This window comes from Orcinus orca, chromosome 7 (genome assembly GCF_937001465.1).
Source record: "Orcinus orca chromosome 7, mOrcOrc1.1, whole genome shotgun sequence".
NCBI lineage: Eukaryota > Metazoa > Chordata > Mammalia > Artiodactyla > Delphinidae > Orcinus > Orcinus orca.
This window is the reverse complement of record NC_064565.1, coordinates 111,678,060-111,698,803: the sequence shown is the minus strand read 5'-3', so window position 1 is coordinate 111,698,803 and position 20,744 is coordinate 111,678,060. Positions and strand designations below refer to the sequence as shown.

Sequence of the window (20,744 nt, the reverse complement as noted above, 5' to 3'; positions counted from 1 at the left end):
GAATCTAACAGCTGTTCCACATCGAATATACTTCTCAAGTTTTAAAAAAGAATGGACATATGAAGGAGGAAAACCATATGATCATCGCAATAGTAGAGAAAGCATTCGACAAAATTCAACACCCATTTAGGATAAAAACCCTCCAGAAAGTAGGCATAGAGGGAACTACCTCAACATAATAAAGGCCATATATGACAAACCCACAGCCAACATTGTCCTCAACGGTGAAAAACTGAAACCATTTCCACTAAGATCAGGAACAAGACAAGACTGCCCACTCTCACCACTATTATTTATCATAGTTTTGGAAGTTTTAGCCACAGTAATCAGAGAAGAAAAAGAAATAAAGGAATCCAAATTGGAAAAGAAGAAGTAAAGCTGTCACTGTTTGCAGATGACATGATACTATACACAGAGAATCCTAAAGATGCTATCAGAAAATTACTAGAGCTAATCAATGAATTTGGTAAAATAGCAGGATACAAAACTGATGCACAGAAATCTCTTGCATTCCTATACACTAATGATGAAAAATCTGAAAGTGAAATTAAGAAAACACTCCCATTTACCACTGCAACAAAAAGAAGAAAATATCTAGGAATAAACCTACCTAAGGAGACAAAAGACCCATATGCAGAAATTTATAAGACACTGATGAAAGAAATTAAAGATGATACAAATAGATGGAGAGATACACCATGTCCTTGGATTGGAAGAATCAACATTGTGAAAATGACTCTACTACCCAAAGCAATCTACAGATTCAATGCAATCCCTATCAAACTACCACTGGCATTTTACACAGAACTAGAACAGAAAATCTCACAATTTGTATGGAAACACAAAAGACCCCGAATAGCCAAAGCAATCTTGAGAAAGGAAAACGGAGCTGGGGGAATCAGGTTCCCTGACTTCAGACTATACTACAAAGCTACAGTAATCAAGACAGTATGGTACTGGCACAAAAACAGAAGTATAGATCAATGGAACAGGATAGAAAGCCCAGAGAAAAACCCACGCACATATGGTCACCTTATCTTTGATAAAGGAGGCAAGAATATATAATGGAGAAAAGACAGTCTCTTCAATAAGTGGTGCTGGGAAAACTGGACAGCTACATGTAAAAGATTGAAATTAGAACACTCCCTAACACCATACACAAAAATAAACTCAAAATGGATTAAAGACCTAAATGTAAGGCCAGACACCATCAAACTCTTAGAGGAAAACGTAGGCAGAACACTCCATGACATAAATCACAGCACGATTCTTTTTGACTCACCTCCTAGAGAAATGGAAATAAAAACAAAAATAAACAAATGGGACCTAATGAAACTTAAAAGCTTTTGCCCAGCAAAGGAAACCATAAACAAGATGAAAAGATAACCCTCAGAATGGGAGAAAATATTTGCAAATGAAGCAACTGACAAAGGATTAATCTCCAAAACATACAAGCAATTCATGCAGCTCAATATTAAAAAAACAAACAACTCAATCCAAAAATGGGCAGAAGACCTAAATAGACATTTCTTCAAAGAAGATATACAGATTGCCAACAAACACATGAAAGGATGCTCAACATCATTAATCATTAGAGAAATGCAAATCAAAACTACAATGAGATATAATCTCACACCAGTCAGAATGGCCATCATCAAAAAATCTACAAAGAATAAATGCTGGAGAGGGTGTGGAGAAAAGGGAACCCTCTTGCACTGTTGGTGGAAATGTAAATTGATACAGCCACTATGGAGGTTCCTTAAAAAACTAACAATAGAACTACCATATGACCCAGCAATCCCACTACTGGGCATATAACCTGAGAAAACCATCATTCAAAAAGAGTCATGTACCAAAATGTTCATTGCAGCTCTATTTACAATAGCCAGGACATGTAAGCAACCTACGTGTCCATCAACAGATGAATGGATAAAGAAGATGTGGCACATATATACAATGGAATATTACTCAGCCATAAAAAGGAACAAAACTGAGTTATTTGTAGTGAGGTGGATGGACCTAGAGACTGTCATACAGAGTGAAGTAAGTCAGAAAGAGAAAAACAAATACCGTATGCTAACACATATATATGGAATCTAAAAAAAGAAAAAAAAATGGTCAGAAGAACCCAGGGGCAAGATGGGAGTAAAGATGCAGACCTACTAAAGAATGGACTTGCAGATATGGGGAGGGGGAAGGGTAAGCTGTGACAAAGTGAGAGAGTAGCACTGACATATATATACACTACCAAACGTAAGGTAGATAGCTAGTGGGAAGCAGCCGCATAGCACATGGAGATCAGCTTGGTGCTTTGTGACCACCTAGAGGGGTGGGATAGGGAGGGTGTGAGGGAGGGAGATGCAAGAGGGAAGAGGTATGGGGACATCTGTATATGCATAACTGATTCACTTTGTTATAAAGCAGAAACTAACACACCATTGTAAAGCAATTATACTCTAACAAAGATGTTAAAAAACAAACAAAAAAGAATGGACAGTGGAAAAGTTGTAAGTAGTGGTCAACCCCCTTCAAAATGATCAGAAAACAGTGAAAGCCAATTTAAAATAAATAATACACGTGGAATGTGTTTAGTAAATTCTATGTGCAACTAAGACCAGGGAAGAAGCAGAGGGATTTCTTCAGGAGAAAGCTAATATTTCTAGAGAAATACACCTACATTATAGAAGAAAAGCCCTAACATCTTTTGAAGATGGAGATTTAGAAGGAAGGAAGGAAAGGAGGGAGAGAAGAAGGAAGGAAGGAAGGAAGGAAGGAAGGAAGGGTGGGAGGAAGGGAGGGAGGGAGGGAGGGAGGAAGGAAAGGAGGAAAGAAGGAAGGAGAAAAGACCTTGGGTCAGGGAAGAAGACCTGTTATAAAGAGACATACAGTGAAGAGGAACTAGTACTTCCCCGGGGTAGGATGGGTGGGGAGAAATCCAGAAAACAAGGAAAGACACGTTGTGAAAGACACAGACAGGAAATGAAAATTTTCTGAAAGGCACAGATGGGAAGTGAATACTAACACAACTGTACCTCCTGGGGGCAATACTCACTGAGGGGTCAGGGCAGTAGGGAGATGCTTTTTCTGTCCCCAAGACACGTTGACTTCATGCCCAGGCCAACTTTGGAAGAGGACATGGGGGTAAATGTTATGTGGGTGAGAGGTTTAGAGAACATAAGGAGGCCTAGGCATGAAGTCAACATGTCCTGGGGATGGAAAAAGCATCTCCCTACTGCCCTGACCCCTCAGTGGGTATTGCCCCCAGGAGGTACATTTGCGTTACAGTTGCAGGCATTTCAATGATGGGGGACAGGAGGCTTCTCTGACCCCTCTTACCAGCATCTTGGCTCTGGGCCACTGACAAAAGGGTCTGGGAGGCACCAGCGGCAGCCTCCCCTGGGGGCAGGTGGGCAGCTGTGCTGAGCCAGGCAGTGGGCAGTGCAGCTTGAGGGCAGCAGCAAGCCTCACGTGTAGGAGATCTCAGCACAGGAAGCCCCGGAAACTAACACATGTGATGTGGATCCTGGGGTCCAGGGAGGGGGATCCCTACAGTACAGGGAGAGGATCAGAGCCCCTGAGATGTGGGCAGTAAAGGTAACTGCCATTCCCTTCCTACCCATGGCCTGGGGATGTTCTGGCTACAAATATAATATTGACTCGAAATTTGTGGCTAGGTATTTCATTTCCTTTATTCCTTTTTCTGACTTAGATATCACACTGGAGAAATGAGATAGCTCTTATTTTACAAGATATAATTTTCACAAATAAACTAATCTCATTCTTTATACTGACTTCTTTTACTTTTTCTCTGTTTAAAAATCCTTTATTACATCTTTATTTCCCAAATAATAAACTTCAAATTCCTTGGCATAGGGTGTTAGACCCTCGAAAATCACCTCCAACTCCCCTTTCCAGAACGAGCTTCCAAGCCCTCCCACCCATGCTCCGTTTTTCAACCACATGGTTCTGCAGGTCCACTGTTCCTTTCCTACTTTGTAGCTTTCACATTCTGCCCCCTCCCCAATGCATGGGTATGTGCTGGCCTTCCCTTGTGAATTCTCCATTCTTTGTTCGGGCACAGGACTGCATTGAATGACAAATCTTTTCATACAAAGAAAATCTTTCCATCTTTGAACATGTCTGCAAGTATCGGATAGGGCTACCTCCTTTCCTACAAAAGGCATAATTCATGCCTTCCTCCAGAAAAGTAGAGACTCAAATCCTATGTTTCTCAGCACCAAATTCAGGTCCTGGCTGAGCAATCATTTGTGGGATTACTTGGCTAAGGTGTCACCCCCACTATGTGTAAGCTCCATGAGGACACAAGTCATGTGTGTTTTCTTCTCTATTGTATTCTCTCTCTGCCTGTCATGTAGTAGTCACTCAATATAATAACTGTCAAATATAATGAAGAGTGAATGAATGAATCAGTGAATGAAGTGGACTTGAACCCCCAAAAGTTGTTGAAAGTTGTAATTACCATTTTGGAAGTTTCTGCAAACATGGAGTAAATCAGGATAGGCCTTCAGGTTAACTCTGCTGAACAGGGCATCCAGAATTGTCTTGTCAAATTTCTTCTCCAGTTCACTGAGAGCATCATACACCACTCTCTCCACTGGGACCAGATTTGCACAAGCTTCTTGAAAATGCTTAAAAATATTGAATGGTGAATTATGTAGCTTTGAGTGTATGGGTTATAGGAGACTCGGATTATAAATAGACTAATTGTTCTCTGGTGAAATATTAGAATGTTACACATATTTGGATGACTTCTAAAATATTCTCCATCATAAAAATAGACTCTTATTTTGTTAACCTGCCTCTCTGACATTGATGGTCACTTAAGAGAGCAATTTTGAAGAATAAAAGTAGGTTCAAAGTAGAATGTTGTGTGAGGGCTTTAAGAGCCTGGACAGGATGCTTCAGGAGTGGCCCTTACTGGTACTGAGAGGCCATTTAGTTGACCAGACAATAACCACTGCCCTTCCCTCCAGGAAACCATGTAACCACTCTCCCCTTCTGTGAACGTTGCCAAAGGGCAAATAAAATTCACAAAGACAAAAAGAAGACTTGTCCTCAGTATCCCCAGGAAGGTCCATTGTTAACCTTTACCTGTATTCTGTATCTGGAAATGTCTAAAGTGCAAGAAACGATTTGGAGAGTGAGCAGCAAGCGTCTGCTTCCAAATTTATCCTACCGCGACACGACTTCCCTATGAGTTCAATCACTTCAGGTTCGAGTGCGTAAAATAAGAGGGCTTTGTAATGAAATGTTGCCCAACTCACTTATTTGCTTTAATTTTGTTATTGTTATCATATTGTATCAAAATATCTAAGATGCTCCCTACCTACTCGCCATTCCAATGTTGCCACATCTCCATCGCCATGCGCCTCCCCTGTTTACTACAGAAGAAGGGATGTTGTCTGTGATGCTGCTTCTCCTCTCACCTCCTAACTTATAGGATGGCGAACGTCCCTGTTCATAGGAGGATCTTTAGCCTGCTCATTGCATCCTAAATTTGGCAGGTTATCATGAGGGAATTCTCCTCACTTACCTCATACATCTGCTCAGGGATGAAGCCCCGATCTCGGAGGCCCATGAGGAAAGGAAACGGCTTTGTTATTGCACTTGCAATCTCCACCTTATTTTCTTTGAAAAGCCTGAATATGAACTCATAGAAAAACTGCTCCTCTGGGTTCTGCTCCTCTGGGTTCTGGTCCCCTGTGATCATTCTGAGAAACAAAGACACAATATGAAAGTAGACGTTGAGTTTCTGAGAGGCCCATGGAGGTCAAAAGATTTTATTTTATTTATTTATTTTTTACAGCTTCTGAATGTTTTTATATACAAAATTATATATTATAATGACTATTCTTTTTTCTACATGAATATTTACTACATATATTTTTATACAATTTTTAAAGGTTATACTCCATTTACAGTTATGACAAAATATTGTCTATAATTCCCCGTGTTATACAATATATCCTTGTAGCCTATGTTACACCCAATAGTTTATATCTCCCAGTCGGTCACCCCTAAATTCCCCCTTCCCCCTCTCCCCCCACTGGTAACCACTAGTTTGTTCTCTATATCTGTGAGTCTGCCTCTTTTTTGTTACATTCATTAGTGGGTTGTATTTTTTTACATTACACATATAAGCGATATCATCCAGTGTTTGTCTTTCTCTATCTGACTTATTTCACTTAGTATAGTGCCCTCCAAGTCCATCCGTGTTGTGGCAACTGGCAAAAGTTCATTCATTTTTTATGGCTGAGTAGTATTCCATTGTATACATATACACTATATCTTCTTTATCTGTTCATCTGTTGATGGACACTTAGGTTGCTTCCTTGTATTGGCAATTGTAAATAATACTTCTAGGAACATTGGGGTGCATGTATCTTTTTGAATTGGTGTTTTTGTTTTTTTCAGATATATACCCAAGAGTAGAATTGCAAGGTCATATGGTAGTTCTATTTTTAGTTTCTTGAGAAACCTCCATGCTGTTTTCCACTGTGGTTGCACCAATTTACATTCCCATCAACTGTGCAGGAGGGTTCCCGTTTCTCCACATCCTAGCCAACATTTGTTATTTGCATTCTTTTCGATGATAGGCACTCAATGGAGGGCCAACGTGTGTAAAATGATGTTCTTGTGCAAGGACCAGAATAGATGGAATTTATTTACTTAGAGAATAATCAAGGGTGCAATAGAAGAATACACTGGGCTTAAGGAAGGTTTGTACATAGAAGTGAAAGAGTTTACCCTGTGCTAATCAAAACTACTGTAAAAAGACTTTCACCCAAACTCTCTTTGGAAAACATTGAATTTTAAAATTGTAAAAGCTTTACAGGAATTTATATGATACTCAGATGGTTAATTTTATGTCTCAACGTGGAGGGTTTGGGGGATAAGACTAACATTTTATTTTAAATTGGTGAACTTTGAGTAAGCAGTTTGCCTTCCATAATGTAGGTGGGCCTCATCCGATCAGCTGAAGGCCTGAATAAAACAAAAAGACCAGCCTCCCTGAGTAAAAAGGAATTCTCCAGCTGAGTGGTTTCAGAGACTCTGCTGGGTCTCTAGCCTGCTGGTGCATAGCAGACTTTGGACCTGCTGGCCTCCATTAATGTGTGAGCCAATTCCTTACAATAAATATCTCTTTCTCTCTATATATATGCGCACACACACACACACACACACACACACACACACACACACACACACAGCCTATTGGTTCTGTTTCTCTGAAGAACCCTGATGAATACACATTACAAAAAAATAAGTTACAGACAAAGAAATAAAAAAACAAACTGAGACAATACTACAGAACCTACCACTGAACTGCAAGTCTTCTTAGTTAATAACAAACAGAATAAATCTCAGGAAGGTGTAAAGGAGCTAGACCTCTCCCATCTGTAACTGCAGAGGCAGGAATGGCATTCCACATCGTAAAATTAGGTCAAAGACACTCCTCTGATAAAGTTTCAATTAATATTGAGAATATGTCTTTTTCTTTGGTCTAATATAGAGACTTGTGTGAATATTCAAAACTAGGACAGGTTGCTCTATATCTAAACCTGCCTGTGGAAGTGTTATATACATGAAGAAATAGAAGACCTCTTGATTTCAAACATAACCACACCTGTGAGAAGTAATTTAGAGACTCAAAAAGCTTTATGATTCTTACTTGATAAATTGTTTCCCCTTCTGATAATGTCTTAATAAACTTCTCTGTATTTCTAAAAGTTGTAAAGACTCAGGATTTTTTTATCCCACCATAAAAGGGTCATTGGAACTTCCCATTCTCCAAATATGCATCAGGATAGAATAAAATCCATTCCTCCACTGAATTCCTTAAAAAAATGTTTTTGCCCACTACTGGGCATGTGCCCTGGGAAGGCCATAGTTCGGAAAAAGTCATGTACCAAAATGTTCATTGCAGCTCTATTTACAGTGGCCAGGAGATGGGGGCAACCCGGGTGTCCATCATCAGATGAATGGGTGGGGAAGATGTGGTGCATGTATACGGTGGAATATTACTCAGCCATAAAAAGAAGCGAAGTTGGGTTATTTGTAGTGAGGTGGATGGACCTAGAGTCTGTCGTGCAGAGTGAAGTGGGTCAGAAAGAGAAAGACAAATACTGTATGCTAACACATATATGTGGAATCTAAGAAAAAAAAATGTCATGAAGAACCTAGGGGTAAGACAGGAATAAAGACACAGACCTACTAGAGAATGGACTTGAGGATGTGGTGAGGGGGAAGTGTAATGTGTGAAAAAAAAAAAAAAGAAAAAAAATGTTTTTGCTTAAAGATAGCTGATTGAAAACAAGTGCTTTCCCCCTCTCTCATTGGAGAGTGCTCTAAAATGATAGTAAAGAAATTAGAGTCACAATGACAAAGAGAAGGGGATTGGATGAAAAACTTAAACCAAAGTCCGAAAAAGAAAAAGTGGTCAGAGCATTCATCATTACTGCTGGTGGAGGATGCTCCTAGAGGTCACAGAGGGGCCCTGGGTGTCTTACAGGCCCCTGGGGAGGTAGTGGAGGTGGGGAAGAAGATGCAAGAATGAAAAGAGAGGGATTGTTTGAAAGGAGAAAATACAAAACAATGTGCTCCCCAACTCTTTCCTGACCCCACCATACAGAACTCCTGCATCCAGGCAAGAAATTAGAGGTTTCCTCTTAAGAAAAATGTAAACGACACAGAAGAAAGGTCTTCACCTTTGGGCATTTGGGATTTACCCAGCAAAGCCACAGGTTTTCAAGCCCATCTCATTAAATGCAGTTCCAAGCTAGCTTATCAGTGCCTCACCCTTAAGAATGAACAAACAATAACAGGCCACAGATATCTGTGGAAACTAACAGCACAAAGGGGCAGAACCAAGATGAGCAGAGAGCAAAAATGACTCCAGAACAAATAGAAATACTACAGGGAACAGAAGAGAGTTTCTAAAAAACAATTTTCATACACAGTGGAGAAGATATTATGTCCAGGATGCCATGAAGAAAAAACAGGAAAATAAGATAATGGGCCTGGAAATTTAAAGTGATTGCTGAAAATTTTTTTTTTTAAGTTTAACTAGGGCTTCCCTGGTGGTGCAGTGGTTGAGAGTCCGCCTGCCGATGCAGGGGACACGGGTTCGTGCCCTGGTCCGGGAAGATCCCACATGCCGCGGAGCGGCTGGGCCCGTGAGCCACGGCCGCTGAGCCTGCGCGTCCGGAGCCTGTGCTCCGCAACGGGAGAGGCCACAACAGTGAGAGGCCTGCGTACCACAAAAAAACAAAACAAAACAAACAAACAAACAAAAGTTTAACTAAAATGGTCATAAGATAAAGACAAGGGAATTTCCCCGGCACATAGCTGGAAAAAAAGAAAAAATCCAAAGGAAAAATGAAAAGTAAATTTGAAACATCTAAATGTCTAAAGCAGTCATTCAAGTGTGTATGTAGATTCAGAAGTAAAAGGAAATGCCTAACAAATACACCCCCTGTTCAATCATTCATGTGTGAAGGCAAAATAGCTGTGCAGAGGCTCAGAAAACATTTTACTCATGCACCCTCTGTGTTGGTCACACGGTTTTCAATGCTCTATTTTCTTTACTTCTGGACAAAGGTAGGGTTGCACCTTCCTGCCTCCTTGGGCTGATGGGTGTAGCTTTGGCAGAAGAATTTGGAGCCAGCACCTGTGAGCCATGCCCACTGTTTCTCTGCTACAGTGGCTGTCATTTCAGATGGCGGCTGTTCATCAGCTAGAGACAGTCCAAGATGAGGGTTCCCTTAAGCAGCCGGTGACCCACTGAGATTTTAGAAATGTTTGTTGCAATAGAATAATCTACCCCATTCTTACTGACACACTGTCTAGAACAAATTATTTGCTGATACCCTAGAATAAGAGAATCAGGAAATCAATACCAGCAAAGTTCTGTTGTATCAATGAAAGAAGTGGAAGGCACCACTAAAACCAGTTAACATATTGACGTCTTAGACATAGAGAAGGGACTTGAGGACACGGGGGGTGGGGGCGGAGGGGGAAGCTGGGGGGAAGTGAGAGTAACATCGACATATATACACTACCGAATGTAAAACAGATAGCTAGTGGGAAGCAGCAGCATAGCAGGGAGATCAGCTCGGTGCTTTGCGATGACCTAGAGGGCTGGGATAGGGAGGGTGGAAGGGAGGCTCAAGAGGGAGGGGATATGGGGATATGTGTATGCATATGGCTGATTCACTTTGTTGTACAACAGAAGCTAACACAGTATTGTGAAGCAATTACACTCCAATAAAGGTCTATTAAAAAAATACTGACATCTAAAAATTGTAAATTTCATTTGAGAAAAAAAAGTACATCTCAAAAATTATTTTAGAACAGTGATTCTCAAAGTAGGGTCTGGGGACCCTGGGATTTTGGGCAAGACCCTTTCAGGTGTCCTCAAAGTCAAAACTGTTTTCATATAATACTAAGATGTTATTTATCCTTTTTCTCTCTCATACTCTCACAAATGTATAGTGGATTTTTCCAGAGAATACACGGCCTGTGGTATCACAGTAGATTGAATGCAGAAGCAGATAGGAGAAACCAGCTGTCTTCTACAGAACTAGCTATTAAAGAGATTTGCAAAAATATGAAGGGTGGCTAATCTCACTAATTTAGTTTATTTTAGAAGACAGTTATTTTTCATAAAATAGGTCATTTATGTTAGCAGGTAGTGAGTTCATTATTAGTATTATTTTAAAATGATTAAATAAATATATTTAAGTGTTCAAAGTTCAACTTTCTAATATGGTAGATAGTAATAGGTATAACCTACATTAACAAAAACTAGCTCTTTGGATTCTCAATAATATTCAAAAATGTAGAGGGGTCCTATAATCAAAAATTTGAGAAGCCTTGTTCTAGAAAGAGGATATATACTGTATGCAGTAGTAAAAGTATAGTAATCTTAATCTAAAACTTCAGAGTATATTAAAAATCTTAACAATCTGGGCAAGTTGAAAAATTGAGTTAAATGATTTATTTCAAAGATGCTAAACTCAAATGGCATGGTTTCACATTTGATGCTATCAATCAGAGAAATATTGGGTTGGCCAAAAAGTTCATTTGGGTTTTTCTATAACATCTCATGGAAAAACCCGAATGAAATTTTTGGCCAACCCAATATATATTTGAGAATTAATTAGAAGTCATAAGGGTAACAGAGTCAAAATGAGACTATAAATCTTACAAAAGAATAAAAGTAAAGAAAACATACTGTTTTTCTTAAACAGAGAAAACAAAGAGACATTAGATATTAAAAGTGCCCCCAAAATTTATAAGCAAAAGATATATGTCATTTAAAACAGATTAATGCTTCCCTGGTGGCGCAGTGGTTGGGTGTCCGCCTGCCGATGCAGGGGGCGTGGGTTCGTGCCCCGGTCCGGGAGGATGCCACGTGCCGCAGAGCAGCTGGGCCCATGAGCCACGGCCGCTGAGCCTGCACGTCCGGAGCCTGTGCTCCGCAACGGGAGAGGCCACAACAGTGGGAGGCCCGCGTACCGCAAAAAAAAAAAAAAAAAAAAAAAAAACAGATTAAATTACTATCTTAGAGTATGAATGAAATAAAGTATAAATAGAGTCTAACTACCAAAGACACACAAAAAACAAAGTGACATTAAAAATGTTAAAAGTCAAAAAATGGGCAAGTGACGTTAGACAAAGGCAAACAAGATAGAAAGCAAAATTCACAATATATGTATTTTAATAACAACATTTAAGACTGCTAATAGACAAATCTTTCATGGTCGTTACAAAATTTCACTTTCAATTTTTAACTCCTCAAGTATATTTAAAAAGATATATGGGATATAAGTTTTAAAAATTGCAAAAATATGTATTAATAACTCGGTCTTAAACACAAGAACATACCCTGAATTGATCTAAATAATAAAGAAAAATTGAATAGGTACATGTTCTAGCTATAAGATGATATTACTATAAATCAAAATTTTAAAACAAAAATTTTGTTTTAAGAAACAAATCTAACTTGCAGTGGTTTAAAAAGTTCATTTTTGGCTTCAGCTCTAACATTGCAAAGACCTTGGAAGTCATCACTCCTATCCTTACAAAAATAAAAAAGCTGAAAAAACTGAAAATCAATGAATTTCAGGCATGTACAGGAAAATTGAGGCCATAAGTCAAACTGTCACCCTAAAAACTGGATTGATAGACAAGTCCAGAGAATCACAGATGAGATCAGCTACCTGGAATGGAAGCCACTAGAGCCATAGACCATAGGAACCTTTAAATGGTAAGTTCGATGACTTGCTGGAGGCTGAGTGTAGACTTACATGAGAATGAGAAACTCCTAGGGACCACTGGCTTAGGAGAGCCCCCAATCTTTGCAGGTTTTACTTCCAGGAACCCCACCAGCTACTCATGGTGAAGAGCCAAGAAAAATCCTCTGCTCTGGCAGAGGTAGAGGGGAAAAGGAAACTTTTTTAAACAGCCCAGAGCATTCTCCATAACAACGGTCTGCTCTCTAGAGGAAAGCACTTTGCCCAAGCCTTATCTGACCTAGGGGAAGGTCAGTTACCAAAATCCAGCTCCTTCTAGGCTCTGTCTCATTTAATGGGGTGAGGGAAGGAGAAATAGCTAAGAAATCATTCTAAAATTTACAGTCCAGGAACACAGTTCCACTACAAGATTGAGATTTAATCATAAGATTAAAGCATGCTTTCTCTCCCCAGTACCCTACCACTACATCAATAGGGCTCCAGTATAATAATTGAGGATTACAGCTGAAAGAGCTGCAAGGCTCTATTTAATGAGCTCTTAGGGAAATCCAAAGAACATAGGGGACACAAAATGAGAACACTAGAGGAATTTGAAGCCTCTGTCACCTAAAGCCAGAAAAAACATTAAACATGGCCCATCTCCTAGCCAGGTTAACATAAAACTTCACAGTAAACATTCATTTGCCTCAGTTTCTATTATCTGATACATCACATCTGGCTTTCAAAAAAATTACAAGGCATACCAAAAGACAAAAAACAGTCTGAGAGACAAAGCAGTCATCAAAACCAGACTCAGATATGACAGGTTTTCAAATTGTCAGACAGGAATTTAGAATAACTATGATTAATTAATATGTTGAAGGCTCTAATGGCAAAAGCAGAACATGCAAGAACATATGGCTAAGTAAGGAAAAAGATGGAAACTCAAAGAAATAATGAAAAGGGAAATGCTAGAAATCAAAAACACTACAACAGAAATGGAGAATGCCTTTGATGGGCTTATCAGTAGATTAGACATGGCTGAAGGAAGAATCAATGAGTTGAAGATATGTCAATAGAAATTACTTAAAATACAAAGAGAAAAAGTATAAGGAGAAAAAAACACAACAGAACACAATATCCAAGAATACCAAAAAGAACAGATATACAAAAGTGGAATACTAGAAGGAGAAGAAAGAGAAAAGAGAACAGAGGAAATATTGGAAGTAGTAATGGCCAAAAATTTTCCAAAATTAATAACAGACAACAAACCACAGATTGAAAAACCTCAGCAAACACCAAACTAGATAAATACCAAGTATCTATGAGTCATTTCATATTCAAACTGAAGAAAACCAAAGTCAAAGAGAAAATGTCTCCCCCAAGGAAGACAGGGGGAGAGGGGTCAGGGAGCCTTACCCTTGGAGAAACAAGGATAACAATTACATCAGATTTCTCATCAGAAACCATGCAAGAGAAAATGTAGATAAAAATTTGAAGTGATAAAATAAAAAAACCCTCCAATCTGGACTCTTATATCCCTTGAAATTAAGAATTCAGAGCCAGCACCTGGTTAACCATTTCACTGTTTTCTCAAACAAACAAAAACTGAGGTAATTTATTGCCAGAAGATTTACCACAAAAGAAATGTTAAAAGAAGTTCTTCAGGCAGAAGAAAAATGATATGGGTCAGAAACTCATATCTACATGAAGAAAGGAAGAGCATCTGAGAAGGAATAAATGGAATAAAGGAATAGGAATAAATAATTAAAAAAATTTTTTCCTATTCTAAGTTGATCTAAGAAATAGCTGTTTGTTCAAAGTGATAAGAACAACTATGTGATTGATAGTAAATGGATAAGTGAAATGATAGACAGCAGTGTTAAAAAGGACAGGAGGAAGGAACTGGTGACATTTTGTTGTAAGATGCATGCACTGACCATGAAGCAGTATATTGTAATTTAGAGTGGACACGGCTAGTTGTAAATATATATTGCCAGCTCTGGGGAAACCAATAAAATGCTTTAAAAGAAGTATAATCAATATACTAAGAGAGATGAGAAAATGGAGTCACAAAATGCTCAATTAAAACCAAAAGGCAGGAAAAGAAAGGAAGAAAAAATAGAAGCAAGTACAATGAATAAAAAACAGTTACAAATAAAAAAACAGTTACAAACAGTTATAAAATACAAAAAACAGTTACAAATATGGTAGATTTTAATTCACCATATGAATAATCACTTTAAATGTGAATGGTCTAAATACACCAATTAAAAGACAGAAATTGACAGAGTGAAAAAAAATAACACCCAACTATATGTTGTCTTTAAGAAAGCCACTGTAAATATAAAACACAGATAGGTTAAAAGTGAAGGGCTGAAGATATGCCATGACAACGTTCATCAAAAGAAAGTTGTGGTAGCTATATTAATTTCAGAGAAAGACTTCAGAGCAAGGAAAATTGTCAGAGACAAAGAGGGGCATTGTATAAAAATAAAGGGTCAATTTCTCCAAGAAGATTCAGCAATCCTCAAAGTGTAGGCAACTAACGAAATAGCATCAAAGTACATGAGATAAGAATTGATAGAACTACAAGACGAAACAGACAAATCCATTCTTGTTGTTGGAGAATTCAATACGCCTTTTTTAGTAATTGGTAGAACAAGCAGGCAGAAAGTCAGTAAGAACACAGTGACCTGAACAGCACCATCAATTAATCTGATTTAACTGACACTTACAGATTATTCTATTCAACAATGACAAAATATACACAGCACTCAAGTTCATGTGGAATATTTACCAAAATATACCACATTCTCAGCTGTAAAACTCATCTTAACAAATTAAAAAGAAAAGAAATCAGAAAAACTATGTTCTCAGACCACAATGGAATTAAAGTAGAAATAACAAATAGAGTTGGAAAATTCCAAAATACTTAGAGACTAAACAGCATACTTCTAGGATCAAAGAAGAAGTCTCAAGAGAAATCTAAAAATAACTTGGACTAAATTAAAATGAAAACACAGCTTAACAAAATTTATGGAATGCAGCACAAAAGTGCTTAGAGAGAAATGTGTAGCATTCAAATGTATGTACCAGAAGAAAGATCTAAATCAATAATTTAAGCTTCCCTCTGAAGAAACTAGAGAAGAAGGAGAAGTTTAAGCCTAATTCAAGCAGAAGAAAGGAAATAATAAAAATTAGAGTAATAATCAATAAAATTGAAAACAGGAAAACATTAGGAAAAAAATTAATGAAACCCAAAGCTGATTTTTTTTAATCAATAAAATTGATAAACTTCTAGCCAGGCTAACAAAGAAACAAAGAAAAGACAGAAATCGCCAATTTAGTCCCTATTGGTCCCACGAATATTCAATCACTATTAGTCCCACGAACATTAAAAAATAATAAAGAAATAATACTATGGACTACTCTATCCCTACAAATTTGATAAAAGATAAAATGGACAAATTCCTTAAAAGAAACAAACTGCCGAAACTCACACAGAGAGATAGATCAGAGAGATAGATGATCTGAATAGGCCTATATCTATTAAAGGAATTGAATCAAAACTTAACAGCTCTCCAAAAACGAAAGTACCAGGCCCAGATGGTATCACAAGTGAATTCTACCAAACCATTTCAACTATAATCTCTTCCAGAAAATATGCAGAAGTAACACCTCCTAAGTCATTCTATGAGGTCAGCATCACCCCACCCTCACCTCTCAGTGCCTTTCTTTTCCTGCCTGGAGGCCAAAGGTTGGCTGGACTTTGAGCTCCACTGGCTCATCTTCCCATCTCTCAGGTACAGGTGGGTAGCAGAGGCGGGATGCACTGTCAGCCTCCAAGAGAAAGGGTGCTGGGCGCTAAGGACCTGCCAGGCTGCACCGCTGCCAGTAGCAATGCCACTGCCTTCTTGGGGCCCAGCCAGCACCAGAAATAGCCCCAGCTTAGAGGAGTTTTCACACATTTTAATATTGCTTTAATTGTTACCAACAATAATGGATTGATGATTGACAATAATATCTTCTCTTTTTAAAAGACAAATTTCCCTCCTTCTCTAACCAGATGTGTAATACATCCCAGAATAGAAAAAAGCACCTTCTCCCTCCCTGCCTGTTTGCATTCATGCATGTTGAGCCCCATCTACTTTCAGTTCCTCCTATTGGGTGTTCAGAGGTCCTGAGTTGACTCTCAGACTCAGGGCCATACAGATGGGCTCTGACAAAACTGGTCCCCCCACTACCCAGAAACTAGAAAAAGGTTTTACAACAGTTGGGAGTTCGATTTGGATGTAAATTTTTCTGAAAAGACACTACCTACAGACCTGTCTTTGGAGGTAGGGATCAAGGAGGTTATGGGGGAAATGAGAGGGCTCAGAGGCCACAAGGAATCATCCAGCCTTGTAGCAAGCCCCAGAGGGACCAGGGAATTCCAACAGTGCCCACCCAGCTGCATGGCAGTTACAAGAAAAGAAGAAGGTGATGTGAGTCAGGGTGTCCTTAAGTTTCCACTGCAATGGCTGGCTAATCCACTGCAATTTTTGAAATCTACTTCCTCACTGTTTATTGATTTGTCATCCATTCTGTTTATATCTATAGAATGAGGCTGGGAAGACAGAAATAATGAGTGTAGATGCCAGCCTTAGGAGAGATGCTGGACACAGGAGGCCAGGACTAACCTGCCGCTGATGGGGGTACCTGTACTTGCCGTCTTCTCCTTAGGCCACAGAGCTGGCCTAAGATCACTCTTGATTAGATTTTCACTGCCTCTGTCCTTTCCAGGAGCTCTGACAAGAAAGTTTGCCCATTGATGGATCCCTCGGGTGCGGCTCCTAAAGGGTAAAAGGAAAGTGAAATAGCTAAACTGTGTGACTTGCCTGCACCAACACGCTGGTCTTCCCTCCGCCCACTCTCAGCCCCTGGAGGTGGGGTGGGGGGAGGAGCAGGGCCATTTCCTGGCATCCACGGAAGAGAGGGGACCACTTGTTCCCGCAAAGGAAGGGGGGCAGGAAAGTCTCTTGAACTCAAACAGATCAAATTTGCTTTGAGGTGACATGGCATAGTGGCGACGGGGAGGAAGAAAATGCCACGTTTGCTCCTGCGTCTTGCCAAGGTGACTGTGAGACGAAAAAAGAAAAAGGCAGACATTTCAGATCTTCTCTTAGGCCCATGGGCTGGCCAAGCACAGTAGTGAGCCTGGACTGGACGAGTTAGACCCGGTGTTCAGACACAGGACTGGAGAGAGCTGAAATGCTGGGGAAAATATTCTTCAAATTTCTGGAAAGCAACCAGAGGCCAGAAAGAACCCTCCCAATTCCTACAACCAGAAGGAAGTGCTAAGTTCGGGCAGAGAAGCCTGATGTGCAAGTCTAAGTTTTCTTGAATATGTGGGCATTTTACAAATGTAGCCAGGAGTGCTTGGGAAAAAACTGAGCTCCAAATAGTCACTGAAATCTCAAAGAAAGTGACGGGCTTCTCATTAGATGAGGAAAAGTTTGGAACTGAGACTACCTACACCTTAAAGAACCATGTGATGATGCTAGCTAACAAGTGTGTTACAGTTATGTTTGTACATAATTTTTTCACTTACACCCAACCCTCATTTTGTAAAGGATTTGAAGCAACTGAGAAAAACACACTACATCAGCATCAAGTTGAAAGATAAAGAAATAGGAGAAAGCACAAATAAAATAAATAAACAAAACCAGAAGACTAGAAATCCAGGCAGGACAATGGGTCAAATCAGAGATGAACGGGAGTCAAGGTATCTGTAGAATCCAAGGTCTTGGTCAGGGCCGTGGGCCAAAGTAGGTGAGAGCTGGGAAGCCGCAAAGTAGTATGTTTCGAAAGTATGTTCCACTGAATCTGTCTTCTTCTGGCTCATCATAGATGTGCTAGAAAATTTGCATAAATATGTTTGCCAAGTGGAGGGGACAAAAGGTTTCTACCCTTCTGCCCTTGTCTGTTCTCTTTCCCCCAAAAAAATGAACACACATCTGGCTGGGACAGATTCCAAATTCCAGCACATGATGAGGCCAGTGGGCAGCGTTCGTGTGCCTACCAGCTGCTACACACACGTGGGACTGCCTGCCTCTCTCTCTCCCTCACTTTGGTGGGCAAAGAGGCTAGTAAGCTATGTCTCCGTTGGACACCACTGTTCCCAGCTTTGGGCCTCCGTTGGGCACAATGTCCCCGACAAGGCCTGACACAGACTAGACCAGCTGACATAAATATGCCAGCTTCTTTGCTTATGAGCACAAGGCCTTTGGTGTTCCTCAGCTGATGGTGGTAAGACTAGGACTTACAGGGTATTCCTGTCAAATTTATAAGAAAATCTTACTTGGCAATATCCTGCATTAGCCCAGATAACAATAGGAACTGTAGCTTCTGTTTTCCACTGTCTTTTTTTCTCTGTGTTCACTAGAGAATCATGCTCTCTGGGATAAGATCAGGGATGCCTGGACCAAGCCCACTGATGAACCATCAGTTGATCCCTGGCTCCTAATGGAGGGGGCGAGTTGTCTCCTTTTTGTTCTGTAAGACCTGAGGGATGAGAAGATTCTGACCTGCCTCTTTGCTCTGTTCTCCCACCCAGATTTAGGTCAAGTAGGTGATAATCTCTGAAGGCGAGTCAGTGCTTTCTTTCCACCTGAAAAATTTCTTTCCACTTCGTTAAGTGTGCTGAGATCTGACACTTGGAATATAGGTGTGAATTGCAGAGTCCTGATCACAGTCCAGTGCTATTAGTTAATTTGCTATTAACTCGCCATAGTCGACCAAACTCCCATCTTTGAGCACTAGTGGGATGCTCACTACCAGGTCAGATAACCCATCCCAGATGGATCACATTTCTGTGAAGATCTGTTGCCCACAATTCACTCTCTGCTACCAGAGAGTAACAGTTGGGATTTGGAGGTACAAGTAACCAAAACTGACTCAGACTAACTCAGACAGAAAATCAATTTCTTAGAAGTATATTGGGTAGCTCAAAGAATTTATAAGAAGGCTGGAGGACTGAAATCAGAAAATAGGCAGTCCAGGCAGAAAGGTCCTCAGCCCAGGTCATGGTATGTGGCCATCGATTTGACAAATGTGTTCTTTTCCATTCTGATTAAAAAGGAGGATCAGAAACCATTTTCCTTCTCGCTTGACAGATAAGATTATTCATTTACAGTTTTGTCTTGTGGTTATATTAACTCACCCACCCTTTGTGGTACCCTAGTCCCAAGAGATCTGTATCACCTGGACCTCTCAAAGAACATCACATGGATCGGTTATGTCGGTGACATCCTGGTGATCAGACATTATGATGAGCAAAAGAAGCCATACATCAAAAAGTGCATGCCGTGTGTTTTCATTTATGTAAAACTTGAATACAGGCAAAACAAATCTGTAGTCATAGAAAAGCAATAGTCATAGATATCATAGACATCATAGATCAGTGAGTGCCTGACGCTGGCTTGGGGAGGAAGCTATCTGCAAAGGGCACAAGGGAACTTTCGGGTGATAGAAATGGTCTATATCTTAATTGTGGTTGTAATTATCAGGTTAGCCAAAAACTTCGTTTGGCTTTTTCCTTAAGATTTTATGAAAAAACCTGAATGAACACTTTGGACAACCCAATACATTTGTTAAAATTCATCAACATGCACACTTAAGTTGAATGCATTTTATACTTCAATAAAATTGAGCTCTTGCCCAATGTAGGTTAGCCTTAGTTTCAAGGATTCTTGGACCCTAGAACTGTTGTTTCCCATCTTCTTTTCTGAGGGATAGGATACCTTATAGGTGTCCTGGAGGGGGAACCCATGGATCGAATACATTTGAGAGTCATTGATTTAAATAAAGTTAAACAGATTTCTACATTAAAGGGTTTCTCACAGACCCTACATGCCAACACACATTAGAAATCTTCAATCGGATGTATAGAGGGGGCATGCCCTGCTTCCCTGGAGTGGCTGCCCTAGGGTCTTCTCCTGGCCCTGGTTCTGCCCTAGATCCAGTTTCCACACACTTCCAGCTCCCAACTGCCAGCCTGGCTCCGACACACTTTCTTGCCTGGAGTTCTGCTGCCTACCACTGCATGATATCAGTTTATATTCAGGTTTCCTTTGATTTCAATTTTCTTTGGTAATCATTTTATCCTGACAAAGTACAGGCATTTCTGAGTCACCAAACCTCCCCTTTGTCTTTTTGTTTGTTTTTTTAAGTTTGATGATTTCTAGTAAATTTATTCAGTTGTGTAACAATCACCATCACCACCATTCAGTTTAGGTTCATTTTCATCACCCCAAAAAGTATAGAAGGAGGACGGGTCCTGGGGAAATAAAAGTGGGTAAGGAGGCCGATAGATGGTGGATTCCCAGTTCCCGGGGACCCTGCGGCTGGACCCTATGCCTCCTCCCCTTTGTACCCACCTCCCCAGGATGGGCCCGATAGGCAGCAACCCCCGCCCCCGACCCCCAAATGCCCTGGGAATCTCAC

General features: G+C 40.0%; 1 protein-coding gene across 2 annotated transcripts in view; it reads right to left on the bottom strand.

The window, feature by feature from the left end:
- Positions 1–19,537, bottom strand: part of LOC101276639 (nuclear body protein SP140) — a 74,534-nt gene extending 54,997 nt beyond the window's left edge. For both annotated transcript variants that reach the window (XM_033425716.2, XM_049712522.1), the window contains exons 1-4: positions 19,503–19,537; positions 16,940–17,092; positions 5,555–5,732; positions 4,481–4,649 (exon numbers count right to left, since the gene is read on the bottom strand). In XM_033425716.2, coding sequence (XP_033281607.1) covers positions 4,481–4,649; positions 5,555–5,732; positions 16,940–17,092; positions 19,503–19,522 — 520 coding nt within the window. In that variant the 5' untranslated portion in view covers positions 19,523–19,537. The remainder of the gene's footprint in view (positions 1–4,480; positions 4,650–5,554; positions 5,733–16,939; positions 17,093–19,502) is intronic.
- Between the last annotated feature and the right edge of the window lie 1,207 nt (positions 19,538–20,744).